Source organism: Anomaloglossus baeobatrachus, chromosome 5 (genome assembly GCF_048569485.1).
Source record: "Anomaloglossus baeobatrachus isolate aAnoBae1 chromosome 5, aAnoBae1.hap1, whole genome shotgun sequence".
Lineage (NCBI taxonomy): Eukaryota > Metazoa > Chordata > Amphibia > Anura > Aromobatidae > Anomaloglossus > Anomaloglossus baeobatrachus.
The window spans coordinates 448,099,438-448,116,490 of NC_134357.1; the positions used below are offsets into that span (position 1 = coordinate 448,099,438).

Below are 17,053 nucleotides of genomic sequence, written 5' to 3' on the forward strand. Positions count from 1 at the left end.
TGTCAAAGAACACCAAAAACTCTCTGCCAAACAATACACACATTATAAAATCAACGAATACTGCCAAACGTAAAGAAACAATATAAACTAAGTTTTGTGAACTGTTCACAATAAGCTCAATGAATAGTCTGTACCATAAATAATGGACTAAGTGCACAAATAGGCAAGAAACCACTATTAAAAAGGCAGTATAGGGCCCAATCAATACAATCTGCTGCCGCATATTGTATAGTGCATAGACAATAGATGAAAGTTCACATAGTGGTGAGCTATTCAGGGAATATGATGGAAGTACAATGGATGGAATGTGATGAAACACCTGCTTCAACTGAAGTCCTGAATGATGAATACAAGCCGTCGCCCCCACAGTGCATATGCCATTATGTAGAAGTAACAAATGTTCAATCCTGTTTGTGTAGATCTGGAAAAAGTCCTCCGATAATTGAAAACCAGGATGCTCCATGTGGTAGGGTCCCTGGTAACCAAACGAGTGGAAGTTGGAGGAGCCTGTGACGTCACAACTACTTGATAAAATGTCCAGTGAAGGCCAGAAGACTTACACGTTTCGAGGAATTGCAGATCCTCTTCATCAGGGTCCAGGGCCACTACTGGCTGGAGCGTTCTGGTGTTCCACTATTGGAGGACTTTTTCCAGCTATACTCAAACAGGATTGGACATTTGAAACCTCTACATAACAGCATGTGCACAGTGGGGGCAACGTCTTGTATTCATCATTTAGGACTTTGGTTGAAGAACGTGTTTCATCACATTACATTTCATTGTACTTAATCGTATGGACTGAATAGCTCAATGTGCTACCAATGGCAGCCGCCGGACAATCGGAGGCCAGCGGGTGATGTCATACGACGACGTCACCTGCTGGTTTCTGAGTGGCCGGCAGCTGCCTTTGGTGAAGCTCTGTAGAGAGTTCCTGTGGACGGTGGCGGAAATCATCTGAAGTAAAGCACCGTTGGCTACGGCCCCTGGCATAGAGCCGCGATTGTCAGGGGACCTACAGGCTGCAAGAAGGTGTATCAGGGCCTCGGGCCGCATGTTTGAGATCCCTGGGTTAGAGAAAGGCATGTTACATACTGCGTGATACGTAAGCACGACTCACTCAGGACCCGGATTAAAGGCAAAGAACACAAATCACTGGCGGCCAAATCCCGATCTAGAAGACAAGCTGCGGCCGCCGGTGATTTAACTAGAACTGCATGTGCACCCCCCCCAGCCGGTCACTTCAGAACAATTTAGCTGTACATGCAGTTCTAGTTAAATCACATGTGGTCGCAGGTTGTCTTATAGATTGGAATGCAGCCTCCTGCCCCTGCCGCGCGTGTCAAAAGAAATGGCTTGACGCGTCACCTCTGACTCGCGTGTCATAGGTTAGCCATCACTGGTCTTTGCACTATCCAATGCATGGCAGCAGATTGTACTATTGATTTGTATTGATTGAGCCCCACACGGCCTTTTCTAATATTGGTTTCTTACCTATTTGTGCACTTAATCCATCATTTATGGTACAGGCTATATATTGAGTATTTATACCAACATACGTATATTTAATCCTGTATTCTTTTTACATATCTTTGTATTTTATACGCCAACATACAGGGCCCTTTCTGCCAGCAGCTTCCAGTTTTCCTCTATATATTTCTTGTCCGTACTAGTGTTATTTTATAGTTCATTTTTTTCTCCAATAAGTGTTTGTGGTAATAACCTAATATGGAGCAAGTAAAGAAGTAGAAAGGGCGCTCACCTCCCTGCCTTCTGCTGTTACTCCAGATATCCCCTCGAGGCTTCTTCCTCTGGCTGGTGTCTGGATGGATGTGGACCTATAAACACCAATGGTAATACTATATACTCACATTCTCAAAAAAGAGAAACAGGGTTCAGAGCTGGATCTCGCAACGTCTCCGGCTTATACAGTCAGTGAGTATAGAAGCTCAGCAACACTAAGTAGGTTGTCAGTCAATGAGCTTGCTGAAGGTGCACAACAGCAGAAAAATTGTGAATGCTGGCCTGAGCTGTAATACAGGCTATATGGTTAGTACTGGAATGTAATGTATATACACAGTGACTAATCCAGCAGAACAGTGAGTGCAGCTCTGGGGTATAATATAGGAAGAGACTCAGGATCAGTACAGGATAAGTAATGTAATGTATGTACACAATGACTGAACCAGCAGAATAGTGAGTGCAGCTCTGGAGTATACTACAGGAAGTAACTCAGGATCAGTACAGGATAAGTAATGTAATATATGTACATAGTGACCGTACCAGCAGAATAGTGAGTACGGCTCTGGAGTATAATACAGGAAGTAACTCAGGATCAGTACAGGATAAGTAATGTAATGTATGTACATAGTGACCGTACCAGCAGAATAGAGAGTGCAGCTCTGGAGTATAATACAGGAAGTAACTCAGGATCAGTACAGGATAAGTAGTGTAATGTATGTACATAGTGACCGTACCAGCAGAAAAGAGAGTGCAGCTCTAGAGTATAATACAGGATGTAACTCAGGATCAGTACAGGATAAGTAATGTAATATATGTACACAGTGACTCCACCAGCAGAATAGTGAGTGCAGCTCTGGAGTATAATACAGGATGTAACTCAGGATCAGTACAGGATAAGTAATGTAATGTATGTACACAGTGACTCCACCAGCAGAATAGTGAGTGCAGCTCTGGAGAATAATTCAGGATGTAACTCAGAATCAGAAGAGGATATGTAATGTGATGTGTCTACATAGTGACTACACCAGCTGAATAGTGATTGCAGCTCTTGGGTATAATACAAGTTGTAACACAGGATAAGACATGTAATGTATACATTAATTATATATAAATGTAATCTACATAGAAAGTTTTAAAGATAACATGGTAAAACATGCAAATATTGCCAAGCTTCAACTCTGACCTTGTAGGATTTGGACATCTGAGGATTCCTGGCTGGAGGGGCTGAGCCATCGCCGATATCAATATTAAATACGATCTGCAGAACACATAGAATAATATGTTATATGAAATCTACCTAGTTCGGCGACAATAAACCACTGTTCCAAAATCGATCAGTATAGAAAAGCTGGGTAGGAAAACTCTTGTGAAATCCAAAATAGAGGCACGTTGCCTTGTAGTGTCACCCATCTTTCCTAAAGGCATATAATACTGATATAAGAGGATGGATTAGGGGCTTTTTATTGGTTGTGAGGAATCTTTCTTACCTGGATGATATCAGACAACTTCTGAAGTCCTAGCGTGCTTGTGAAGACCCCAGAACCTGAGAGCCAGAAATGTATAAAACTCATTAAAGCCTCTTTATTATATATTAAAAGTGATTAAGGCCCAAAACAGAGGACTCCTTACTTCCACCCACATGCTGTATGATCTGATCGAGCAGCTCTAGAAGACCAGTCCTCGTTTCGTATGTGATTCCCGCAGAACCAAAGAGCTCGAAGATGTAACTGTACAAAAATGAGGAAAGGATCAGTAAGACCTGAGAGTTCATATCCTAATCTCAACACACACACTAAACACATAGATACAGCACACAGACACTGTATACAGGAGCTCCGGCTTTATAGACGCCTCCTCCCTTCTTAATGATTGATATCACTTTTACGTATGGGAAAATACATCAGCGGTCAGGTGTTTGGATGGGGACACATACCAGCATTGTCATCCCAGATTTATCAATTTGTGATGACTGTCTAAGTACACCTGCAGAATAGTGGAGCAAAAACCCTTGTGAGAGCTGTAAATGTGATGGTTGTCATTTAGCTGTGTGAAATAAACAAATTAATATCTAAAGAGAATACTTATATGACTGACAGACAGATAGGGCAAATCTTGATTCTATCTGTTCTGGGCTGCAGGTCAGTTTAGGTACCGTCACACATAACGAGATCGCTAGCGAGATCGTAGCTGAGTCACGGTTTCTGTGACGCAGTAGCGATCCAGTTAGCGATCTTGTTATGTGTGACATCTACCAGCGATCAGGCCCCTGCTGTGAGATCTCTAGTCGTTGCAGAATGGTCCAGGCCATTTTCTTCAAAGGTGATGTCCTGCTGGGCAGGACCCATCATAGTTACATAGTTACTTAGGTTGAAAAAAGACCTAGGTCCATCTAGTTCAACCTTCCTCCACCAGTTCTACATTTAGTCACTAAGTCATTTATAACCAACAATGTTTTGTGTACTGAGGAAATCATCCAGCCCTTTTTTAAAAGCTGTTATAGTATCTGCCATTACTACCTCTTGTGGTAGGGTGTTCCACAGTCTGACTGCTCTAACTGTAAAGAACCCTTTCCTATTTAGGTGTCGGAATCGCTTTTCTTCCACTCGCAGTGAGTGCCCCCTGGTCCTTAGTACTGTCTTTGGAAGAAATAAGTCATGTGCCAGTCCTTTATATTGACCACACATGTATTTATACATATAAATGAGATCTCCTCTGAGACGTCTTTTTTCTAAGCTAAACATATCTAACTTTTTCAACCTGCCATCATATGGGAGGCCTTCCATTCCTTGTAATAGTCTAGTTGCCCGCCTTTGAACTGACTATAACTTCTGAATGTCCTTTTTAAAATGTGGAGCCCAAAACTGGATCCCGTATTCCAGATGTGGCCTTACAAGTGATTTATAGAGGGGTAACAATACGTTGGGATCACGGGATCTAATCTCTCTTTTTATACACCCTAAAATCTTGTTTGCTTTAGCAGCTGCTGCTTGACATTGAGTGCTGCTGCTCAGCTTATTTGTAATGAGAATACCCAAGTCCTTCTCCTGTTCTGTAGTCCCGAGTTTACTTCCATTTAATGTATACGCAGCTATAGGATTACTCCGTCCTAGGTGCATTACTTTACATTTATCAACATTAAATCTCATTTGCCAAGTATCTGCCCATTCTGACATCTTATCCAGATCTTTTTGTAATATTGTACTATCCAGGTCAGTTTTTAATATCCTACATAGTTTGATGTCATCGGCAAAGACTGACACTGTACTATCAATCCCATCCACAAGGTCATTAATAAAGAGAGTAAAAAGAAATCGGTCCAAGCACAGATCCCTGCGGCACCCCACTGCTGACTATAGCCCATTTAGAGAATGTACCATTTATGACTACTCTTTGTTTCCTATATTTTAGCCAATTCCTTACCCAGTTGCATATTGTGTCCCCTACTCCTTGCTTCTGGAGGTTTAGTATAAGGCTATTATGTGGTACAGTATCAAATGCCTTTGCAAAGTCCAAATAAATCACATCAGCTGCATTACCAATATCCAGGTTTGAACTTACCCCCTCATAGAACCCCATCGCTGTGTTTGACACTGTGTAACAGAGTCCCAGTGACTGCTGAGATCGTTATACAGGTCACTACTGCGACCTGTATTGTTCCTGCATCGCTGGTAAGATCTGACTGTGTGACATCTCACCTGCGACCTACCAGCGACTTACCTGCGATCCCTATCAGGTCGCATCGTTTTTGGGATCGCTGGTAAGTCGTTGTGTGTGACTGGGCCTTTTTGCTCCTTTGACGTACACATTGGAGTTAGTGACTGATCCATCGTTTGCTGAGCAATTCTACCAACAGGCTGTTTTTAATTAGGATCCTACTTTCCCTTAAGAAACTCTTAGCTTTCGGCAAAAAAAAATGTACTGCAAGTGATGAAAAAGTTCTCATCAAAGAGCCATGCTCCTTGTTGTAGCTGATGGCTCACACAAATTGGTCAGTTTGTGCACAAAGTACCTCAATTTTATAAGAACAGTCTGTATGGAAGTGATGAAGTTTACATTTCATGTGTTCAATGCATATACTGTATCTTGCGCACAGTGTGGTGCTGCACTTTTTGGTATACATATACTATATATACAGTACTGTGCGAAAGTTATAGACAGCTGTGCAAAAACATGCTACAAAGTCAGGAAGCGTTCGAAGAGTGTTAATACGGTAGTACAATTAACAAAATGCAAAGTGACTGAATGAAAGACAAATCTAAATCACACATGTATTTGGTGTGACCGCCTTTTGCCTTCAAAACAGCATTAATTCTTCTATGGACTTGCACCAAACATCTTGGAGAATTAACCACATATCTTCTAATGCCGGCGTCACACGGTACGATATATCAGGCGATATGTCGTCGGGGTCACGTCGTTAGTGAGGCACATCCGGCATCGTTTGACAGATCGTACAGTGTGACACCTCCAAACGACTGTTAACGAGCAAAAATACTCACCATATCGTTGCTCGTTGACACATCGTTCATTTTCAAAATGTCGGTCCTCCTTCTGCGCGCCGGTTGTTCATCGTTCCCGTGGCAGCACACATCGCTCCGTGTGACACCCCGGGAACGACGAACACAGCTTACCTGCTTCCGCCGGCAATGCGGAAGGAAGGAGGTGGGCGGGATGTTTACGTCTCGCTCATCTCCGCTCCTGCGCTTCTATTGGCCGGCGGCTGTGTGACGTCGCTGTGACGCCGAATGTCCCTCCCCCTTCAGGAGAGGATGTTTGCCGCCCACAGCGAGATCGTGCGGGGGGTAAGTACGTGTGACGGGGGTTTAACGACTTTGTGCGACACGGGCAATGAATTGCCCATGACGCACAAACGACGGAGGCAGGTGCGATCACTGATGCGATCGCACGATAAATCGTCCCGTGTGATGCCGGCATAAGGATGTCGGCTTAGGCAAATTCTTGTCTCTTCATGTAATCCCAGACAGATGAGATCAGGTCTCTGTGGGGTCATATCATCGCATCACTTACAGGGCTCCTTGTTCTTCTTTACACTGAAGATTGTTCTTAACAACATTGGCTGTATGCTTGAGGACATGGTTGTGCTTCAGAAAACATTTGGAGCTGATCAGACAACTCCCTGGGATTGCATGATGGTTAAATATCTGCCGACATTTCTTAGCATTGAGGACACAATTAATCCTGACCAAATTCCCATCTCCAATTGCTGAAATGTAGGACCCTTCACTGATCCTCCAAACACTCATTGTACTGCTCTCCAGCCGTCAGTGAATAAACTTTCTTCTATTACAGCCAAATATTTCCCATTTTGACTCATCAGTCCACAGTAGTGTTCCCCAACTCCAGTCCTCAAGGACCACCAAGAGTGCATGTTTTGAGAATTTCCTTAGTATTGCACAGGTGATGGGATCCTTACCTGGGCAGGTGATTAAATTATGACCTGTGCAATGCTAAGGAACTCTTGAAAACATGCACGGTTGGTGGACCTTGAGGACTGCAGTTGAGGAACACTGGTCCAGAGCACCGGCTGCCATTTTTCTGCATCAATGTTCCGTTGTTTAATTGAGCTGATTGGTCTTGTTTCCATGTTGCAAGCATGGATTTTAGCTGCAATTCTTCCATGAAGACCACTTTTGGCCAGATTCCTCGAAACAGCAGATGGGTTTAACTGTTTTCCACTAGTTGATGCCCTTTCTGAGCTGCTGGCACTGCTAGACATCTTCCAATTTCCAAGGGCAGTGACCATGATGTGTCTCATCTGATGCACCAAGTTCCCTTGGTCGACCATTATCTACAGTCCTCAACATTGTCTATTTCTTTAGGTCTTCAATGATCAGAAATACAAGCAGATAACTATCCATCACGCAATATCATCAGGGAGGTGTCTGAATGACTCCAAATTTATTCTGTAGCCGGACAAAAACCCCAAACATACAGCCTGTGTCATTAAGCGAAAAGATGGAGTCTTGGAATTGATGATAATCGCCCCCACAGAGCACTAATCTCAACATATTCGAGTCCGTCTGGGACTACCTGAAAGGACAGAAGGATTTGTGTAACCCTACATTTACAGATCTGTAGTTGTTTGGAACAATCTCCTTGCCGAGTTACTTCAAAAACTATGTACAACAATACCTAGAAGAATTGCTGCTGTTTTGAAGGCAAAGAACGGTCACACCAACTAGTGATTTGATTTTGAGTCCTCTTTTGCTCATTTATTTTGGATTTCGTTAAATACTTAAACATCACTTCAGTTTTTTAAAGCTTTCTTACGATGCTGAATTTTTTCTACACCTGTTTTCATAGTGGCACATTTCCGTCATTAGGTTAGGAGTTTCTGGTGAAATTTGTTGTTATTGTTTTTAAGATAAAGCTAAAATCAAAGAAAAAGGACTTCTTAGTCCATACACGTGGCACTTGGGTCGTCAAGCTTCAAAGATGACAGATAGACAATAGACAAGTACAGTGCCTTGTGAAAGTATTTGCCCCCCTTGAATTTTTCAACTTTTTCCCACATTTCAGGCTTCAAACATAAAGATAAAGAGAATTTTGTTTACTCACCGTAAATTCTTTTTCTTATAGTTCCGTAATGGGAGACCCAGACCATGGGGTGTATAGCTTCTGCCTCCGGAGGACACACAAAGTACTACACTAAAAAGTGTAGCTCCTCCCTCCTAGCATATACACCCCCTGGATAACCAAATATAGCCAGTTTAGTGCAAAAGCTGAAGGAGAATAGCCACCAACAAGTAGAGATAGAGCAAAAAAACGGAACAACCGGAGCCTCTGTCTACAACAACAGCCGGTGAAAACACACGGAACAAGAAAACTGCCAACAGGCAACAGGGAGGGTGCTGGATCTCCCATTACGGAACTATAAGAAAAAGAATTTACGGTAAGTAAACAAAATTCTCTTTTTCTTCATCGTTCCTTATGGGAGACCCAGACCATGGGACGTCTCAAAGCAGTCCATGGGTGGGAATAAACAGAAAACTGAGAAGTAGGCGAAACCTAACTTCACAAATGGGCGACAGCCGCCTGAAGGATGCGTCTGCCCAAGCTCGCATCTGCCGAAGCATGAGCATGCACTTGGTAGTGCTTCGAAAAGGTATGCAGACTAGACCAAGTGGCAGCCTGACAGACCTGCTGAGCCGTAGCCTGGTGCCGGAAAGCCCAAAAGGCACCGACAGCTCTGGTCGAGTGTGCCTTGATCCCCGGCGGTAAATAAAATATAGGTCAGGTAAAGAGAAAACCGGTTTAAATGCCGCGCTAAAAACCACTGATGTTGTAGATGAAAAAGATTTCCTTTATTTCATAATTCTACGCGTTTCAGAGACATCTCCGTCTCCTTCCTCAGGAAAATAAATTGATGATTTATTTTCCTGAGGAAGGAGACGGAGATATCTCTGAAACGCGTAGAATTATGAAATAAAGGAAATCTTTTTCATCTACAACATCAGTGGTTTTTAGCGCGGCATTTAAACCGGTTTTCTCTTTACCTGACCTATATTTTATATACTGCATTCCGGGGCCGCTGCTAAACCACAAAAAGGCACTCACATGCGATCATAAGGAGTTGTGACTTTCACAACCCTACCAGGTGAGTGTACCTCTTTCGGTCTCTCTACCCTCATACCGGGTAAGACCCTATTGCGCTTTTTCCCCCTACAGCTCTACAAGTTGATCCCCGGCGGGGAAGGCACTTGAGTACACTGGTAGGCATCGGAAATGGCCGACCTAATCCAACGAGCTAGGGTCGGCTTAGAAGCCGAGAGGCCCTTGAGCCGACCTGAGGTCAGCACAAAAAGAGAGGTGCACCGCCTAAGAGCAGTGGTGCGAGACACATAGATCCGGAGCGCCCGCACCAGATCCAGAGTATGCAACGCTTTTTCAAAGCGATGAACAGGAGCCGGACAAAAGGAAGGCAGGGAAATATCCTGGTTAAGGTGGAAAGGAGATACCACCTTAGGAAGAAAGTCCGGAGTCGGACGGAGAACCACCTTGTCCTGATGAAAAACCAAAAAAGGTGACTCCGAAGAGAGAGCAGCCAAATCAGAGACTCTCCTGAGGGAGGTTATGGCCACTAGAAAGACCACTTTCTGTGAAAGACGAGACAAAGAAACCTCCCTAAGTGGCTCAAAAGGGGGTTTCTGCAAGGCCGTGTGGACCAGATTAAGGTCCCAGGGATCCAAAGGCCGCCGGTAAGGCGGAATGATGTGAGATGCGCCCTGCATGAAGGTGCGCACCTGAGCCAGTCGGGCGATACGCCGCTGGAACATCACTGACAGAGCCGAGACCTGTCCCTTGAGGGAAGTGAGGGATAGTCCTAGCTGCAGACCGGACTGTAAAAAGGACAGAAGGGTCGGCAGGGAAAAAGGCCAAGGAGCATGGCCGGAAGAGCGACACCAGGACAGGAAGATTCTCCAGGTCCTGTGATATATCTTGGCCGAGGAAGACTTCCGAGCCCGAGTCATAGTGGAGATGACTTCAGGAAGGATACCAGAAGTCGTCAAGATCCAGGACTCAAGAGCCATGCCGTCAATCTGAGAACCGCAGAATTCTGGCGGAAAAACGGACCTTGTGAGAGAAGGTCTGGACGGTCCGGAAGATGCCACGGCACCCCTACGAACAGGTGGAGCAGGTCTGGATACCAAGCTCGCCTGGGCCAGTCTGGAGCAATGAGGATGACCCGACGGCCCTCCATTCTGATCTTGCGCAGGACTCTGGGCAAGAGAGCTAGAGGGGGAAACACGTAAGACAGACGAAACTGGGACCAATCCTGAACCAGCGCGTCCGCTGCAAAGGCCTGAGGATCGTGGGAGTGAGCCACGTAAACCGGAACCTTGTTGTTGTGCCGGGATGCCATTAGATCCCCTTCCGGAGTGCCCCACTTGCGGCAGATTGTCCGAAACACTGCCGGATGCAGAGCCCACTCGCCGCTGTCCACGGTCTGACGGCTGAGATAATCTGCCTCCCAGTTTTCCACGCCTGGGATGTGGACTGCGGATATGGTGGACTTGGAGTCCTCCGTCCACTGAAGGATGCGTTGAACCTCCAACATTGCCAGGCGGCTGCGTGTCCCGCCCTGGTGATTGATGTAGGCAACCGCTGTCGCGTTGTCTTACTGGACTCGAATGTGCTTGCCCACCAACAGATGGTGAAAGGCTAAGAGAGCTAGAAGCACAGCTGTGATTTCCAGCACATTGATCGAGAGGGCTGATTCGTACTGAGTCCAAGTGCCCTGCGCTCTGTGGTGGAGATATACTGCTCCCCAGCCGATTAGACTGGCATCCGTGGTGAGGATCACCCAGGACGGGGCCAGGAAGGAACGTCCCTGAGACAGAGAGAGGGGCCGAAGCCACCACTGAAGGGAGCCCCTGGTCTGTGGCGACAGAGCCACCAACCTGTGCAAGGAGTAAGTCTGCTTGTCCCAACAGCGGAGAATGTCCAGCTGCAGAGGACGCAGATGGAACTGGGCAAAGGGAACCGCTTCCATTGACGCCACCATCTGACCCAGCACCTGCATTAGGTGCCTGATGGAGTGACGGCGAGACCTCAGCAAAGAGCGCACCGCCAGATGGAGGGACTGCTGTTTGACTAAGGGCAGCTTTACAAGTGCCGGCAAAGTCTCGAACTGCATCCCTAGGTACGTGAGACTCTGGGTCGGAGTCAGAGTGGACTTGGGTAGACTGACAAGCCACCCGAACTGGACTAGAGTGGCGAGAGTGAGCGAGACACTCCGCTGACAGTCTGCACTGGATGAAGCCTTGACTAGAAGGTCGTCCAGGTAAGGAATCACTGCCAACCCCTGGAGGTGCAGAACCGCAACCACTGCTGCCATGACCTTGGTGAATACTCGAGGGGCCGTGGCTAACCCGAAGGGGAGAGCCACGAATTGGAAATGTTCCTCTCCGATTGCAAAACGTAGCCAACGCTGGTGTGAAACTGCAATTGGCACATGCAGATAGGCATCTCTGATGTCGATGGATGCTAGGAAATCTCCTTGGGTCATTGAGGCAATGACTGATCGCAGAGACTCCATGCGAAAATGCCGCACCTGAACATGCTTGTTGAGAAGCTTGAGATCCAGGATGGGCCGGAAGGAACCGTCCTTTTTGGGGACTAGGAAGAGGTTTGAGTAGAAACCTCTGAACCGTTCCCGGGCGGGAACCGGTACAATTACTCCATTGGCCTGCAAGGATGCCACGGCCTGTGAGAAGGCGGCGGCCTTGGAGCAGGGGGGAGTGGACAGAAAAAATCTGTTTGGCGGGCTGGAAGAGAATTCTATCCTGTAGCCGTGGGAGATGATATCCCGCACCCACTGATCGGAGACGTGTTGAAACCACACGTCGACAAAGTGGGAGAGCCTGCCACCGACCAAGGACGTTGCTGGCGCGGCCAGATAGTCAAGAGGAGGCTGCCTTAGTGTCAGCGGCTCCTGCGGACTTCTGAGGACGCGGCTTCGTGCGCCAGCTGGGTTTTCGGTCCTTGGCTGAGTTAGTGGACGAGGCTGAGGGCTTAGAGGATGACCAGTTAGAGGAACGAAAGGAACGAAACCTCGACTGGTTCCTGCCCTGGACAGGTTTCCTGGTTTTAGTTTGTGGCAAGGAAGTACACTTCCCGCCAGTAGCTTCCTTAATAATTTCATCCAGTTGTTCGCCGAACAGCCGGGGCCCAGCAAACGGGAGCCCAGCAAGGTACTTCTTGGAAGAAGCGTCTGCTTTCCACTCTCGAAGCCACAAGATCCTGCGTATAGCGAGGGAATTAGCCGAAGCCACCGCCGTGCGGTGAGAATCCTCCAGAATGGCAGACATGGCATAGGATGAAAAGGCTGAAGCCTGGGAAGTTAAGGCAACCATTTCGGGCATAGAGTCCCTGGTGAGGGAATGCATCTCCTCCAGAGAGGCAGACACGGCTTTAAGAGCCCATACTGCTGCAAAAGACGGGGAGAACAAGGCCCCTGCCGCTTCATATACAGATTTGGCCAGAAGGTCAACCTGGCGGTCAGTGGAATCCTTAAGTGAGGTGCCATCAGCCACAGATACAACTGTCCGGGCTGAGATTCTAGACACCGGAGGGTCTACCTTCGGTGAATGAGCCCACTCCTTGACCACCTCTGGTGGAAAGGGAAAACGGTCATCAGAACTACGCTTTGGGAAGCGTTTGTCAGGACAGGCCCTGGACTTGGTCACAGTGTCCTGAAAACTGGAGTGGTTAAAGAACACACTCCTTGCTCTCTTAGGTGAGGTAAACTGGTGCTTTTCTACCAGAGAGGGTTGTTCCTCCGATACTGGTGGAATGAGGTCCAGTACAGAATTAATGGACGCAATCAAATCACTAACATCTGCATCACCTTCGGTCAGATCAATGGGGCACATGGAGGTAGCGTCCAAGTCCACAGTAAAGGCATCCTCCTCGTCCTGTGATTCAGCTCGCGAATCAGAGCCGCGGGACGAGGAAGGAGAGGAGCCCCTGCGTCTCCGTTTAGGAGGACGGGGTCTGAGCTCTGTGAGCTCTGCTGAGCGAGCCGTAGCAGCAGAGGCGCCCTGAGAAGGGGGCTGATGCATGCTCAGCAGAGTCCGAGACAACTGTCCCATGGAGTCGGCAAAGGACTGGGAGATAGACTTAGAGAAGGATTCTACCCAAGCCGGGGGTTCAGCCACCGGAGCCGAAGCAGCCGGAGGGACCACTGGGAGTGAGACTCCAGGCTGAGGCACCACCATGTTAGAGCAGGCATCACAATGTGGATATGTGCTCGGTTCAGGCAGTACGAGCTTACATGCAGTGCATATTGAGTACAGCCTTGCAGCCTTGCTCCTTGTGTGAGACATGCTGCTGAAGTGGGGGTTCTGAGTAGAATGGCCCCCAGAGAGTATATAACTAGGTCCACAACCGGAGGTTGTGGCTTACCCGACCGTTTGTGTGCCCTCCAGATCCCACCGACCGGACCCCAGAGAGATGCTGCAGGCAGCTCCGATCAGTGTGAGAACGCTGATAAAATGGCGCCGTAGCGAGGAGAGGGGGCGGGGCCTACTCAAAGAGCGGGATCCGGAGGGCCAAGGAGATATACAGGGGAGGGAATCTTTCCTCAGAGAGGAGTGTCCCTTCCCTGTGCTGAACAGCCGCTGGGCGGAGCCGCACTGTCCCTCTGCATGATTGGCATGCAGGGGCAGTGAAAACGAAAGTAGGCCTCAGGCGAAGCCGGGGCCTAAATTTAACAATGCGGCCAGTGCGCAGGCACCATCGGCGCGGTTCTCCGGTGAAAACCAGAGAACCGGCCGGAAAGTCAGCATAGTTACACAGCACACTCTCCCCAACAATAAAGTACAAGGGACCCCCTGATAACCACGTCTCAGATACTTAGCTTGTGAGACGCAGGGCCAGGTCCCTGAGGGATGAGTGCTCCGTCCGGCAGGATCCAAAAAGGGGCTGCGGATGGAGACCGGTCTCCTGCAAGGCTGGAAGAACCGTGCTGGCTCCCACTTCAAGCCAGAGCCCGAGGGGATGGTGAAGGAGCGCGGCATGAAGGGCTCCAGCCCTGAAATCAACCTTAACAGCACCGCCGACACAGTGGGGTGAGAAGGGACATGCCGGGAGTCCAGGCTTGGACCCGCTTTTCTTCAAACTCTTTTCAAAAATCAAAATCAGATGAGGATGCATATGTGGATGTGTGCCTCCTGAACACAAAGCATTGAACTGGCTATATTTGGTTATCCAGGGGGTGTATATGCTAGGAGGGAGGAGCTACACTTTTTAGTGTAGTACTTTGTGTGTCCTCCGGAGGCAGAAGCTATACACCCCATGGTCTGGGTCTCCCATAAGGAACGATGAAGAAAAAAATGTTATTGTTATGGTGAAGAATCAACAACAAGTGGACACAATTGTGAAGGTGAACGATATTTACTACTTATTTTACATTTTTGTAAAACATAAAAAACTGAAAAAAGAGAATTTTGTTACTTACCGTAAATTCTTTTTCTTATAGTTCCGTCATGGGAGACCCAGACCATGGGTGTATAGCTACTGCCTCTGGAGGACACACAAAGTACTACACTCAAAACGTGTAGCTCCTCCCTCCTAGCATATACACCCCCTGCTAGCCAGTCCTAGCCAGTTTAGTGCAAAAGCTGAAGGAGGACATCCACCCACAAGAAGAGACAGAGTAAAACCCGGAAGAACCGGAACCTCTGTCTACAACAACAACAGCCGGTGAAGACACACGGAACAAGAAACCTGCCAACAGGCAATAGGGAGGGTGCTGGGTCTCCCATGACGGAACTATAAGAAAAAGAATTTACGGTAAGTAACAAAATTCTCTTTTTCTTTAACGTTCCTATGGGAGACCCAGACCATGGGACGTTCTAAAGCAGTCCATGGGTGGGAATAAACAGACAAACTGAGAAGCAGGCGAAACCTAACTTCACAAATGGGCGACAGACGCCTGAAAGATGCGTCTGCCCAAGCCCGCGTCTGCCAAAGCATGAGCATGCCTTGGGTAGTGCTTCGAAAAAGTATGCAGACTAATCCGAGTGGCAGTCTGACAGACCTGCTGAGCCGTAGCCTGGTGCCTGAAAGCCCAAAAGGCACCGACAGCTCTGATCAAGTGTGCCCTGATCCCCGGCGGGGAAGGCACTTGAGTACACTTGTAGGCATCGGAAATGGCCGACCTAAGCCAACGAACCAGGGTCGGCTTAGATGCCGAGAGACCGCTACGCTGACTAGTGGTCAGCACCAGAGAGAGGTGCACCGCCTAATAACGGCGGTGCGAGACACATAGATCCGGAGCGCCCGCACCAGATCCAGGATATGCAACGCTTTTTCAAAGCGATGAACAGGAGCCGCACAAAAGGAAGGCAGGAAAAATGCCCCGGATAAGGTGGAAGCAGCAACCACCTTAGGGAGAAAGTCCGGAGTCGGACGGAGACCACCTTGTCTTGATGAAAAAAAACAAAAAAGGGGGTGACTCCGAAGAGAGTGCAGCCAAAACTCTCTGGCGGGAAATTATGGCCACTAGAAAGACTACTTTCTGTGAAAGATGAAACAAAGAAACCTCCCTAAGAGGCTCAAAGGGGGGTTTCCGGAAACCGTGAGGACCGGATTAAGGTCCCAGGGCTCCATAGGCCGCCGGTAAGGCGGAATGATGTGAGATGCGCCCTTGAAGGAGCGCACCGGAGCCAGCCGGACGATACGCCGCTGGCACACACTGACAGAGCCGAGACCTGTCCCTTAATGAGGGATAGTCCTAGCTGTAGACCGGACTGTGGAAGGGACAGGAGGTTCGGCAAGGCCAAAAAGGCCAAAGGACACTTTGGAGCTCGAGTCATAGTGGAGATGACTTCAGGAGGGATACCAGAAGTCGTCAAGATCCAGGACTCAAGAGCCACGCCGTCAATCTGAGAGTCCAGAATTCTGGCGGAAAAAACGGACCTTTTGAGAGAAGGTCTGGACGGTCCGGAAGATGCCATGGCAACACAACGGACAGATGAAGCAGGTCAGGGTACCAAGCCTGCCTGGGTCAGTCTGGAGTATGAGAATGACCCGACGGCCCTCTTTACTGACCTTGCGCAGGACTCTGGACAAGAGCTAGAGGGTGAAACACGTAAAAGAGACGAAGCTGGGACCAAACATGAACCAGTGCGTCTGCCGCAAAACCTGAGGATCGTGGACCACGGTTGGACAGCTGAAATAGTCTGCCTCGCAGTTTTCACGTCTAGGATGTGGGCTGCGGATACGGTGGACTAGGAGTCCCTCATCCACTGAAGAATGCGTTGAGCCGCCAACATTGCCAGGCGGCTGAGTGTCCCGCCCTGGAAGTTGATGTAGGAAAATGCTGTCACGTTGTCCGACTGGACTCGAATGTGCCTAGCCGCCAACAGATGGTGAAAGGCTTAGAGAGCTAGAAATACAGCTCTGATTTCCAGCACATTGATCCAGAGGGCTGATTCGGACAGAGTCCAAGCGCCCTGCGCTCCACGGTGGAGATATACTGCTCCCAAGGCGGATAGACTAGCATCCTGGTGAGGATCACCCGGGACGGGGCCAGGAAGGAGCGTCCCTGAGATAGAGTGGCCGAAGCCACCACTGAAACGAGCCCCTGGTCAGTGGCGAAGCCACCACCCCGTCGAAGGAGGAAGTTCGCTTGTACAGCGGAAAATATCCAGTCTCAGAGGACGCAGGAGAAACTGGGCAAGGAATCGCTTCCATTGACGCCACCATCTGACCAGCACCTGTATTCGGTGCCTGATAGAACGACGTCGACCGCCAGCGGAGGGACTACTGTGCGACTAAGGGCAGC

General features: G+C 48.2%; 1 protein-coding gene across 4 annotated transcripts in view; it reads right to left on the reverse strand.

Moving 5' to 3' along the window:
- The window catches only part of RTEL1 (regulator of telomere elongation helicase 1), a 286,946-nt gene that overhangs the window by 196,821 nt on the left and 73,072 nt on the right, over positions 1-17,053 (reverse strand). For all 4 annotated transcript variants that reach the window (XM_075350498.1, XM_075350499.1, XM_075350496.1 and 1 more), the window contains exons 12-15: positions 3,370-3,467; positions 3,228-3,283; positions 2,924-2,998; positions 1,760-1,835 (exon numbers count right to left, since the gene is read on the reverse strand). In XM_075350498.1, the coding sequence (XP_075206613.1) occupies positions 1,760-1,835; positions 2,924-2,998; positions 3,228-3,283; positions 3,370-3,467 (305 nt within the window). The remainder of the gene's footprint in view (positions 1-1,759; positions 1,836-2,923; positions 2,999-3,227; positions 3,284-3,369; positions 3,468-17,053) is intronic.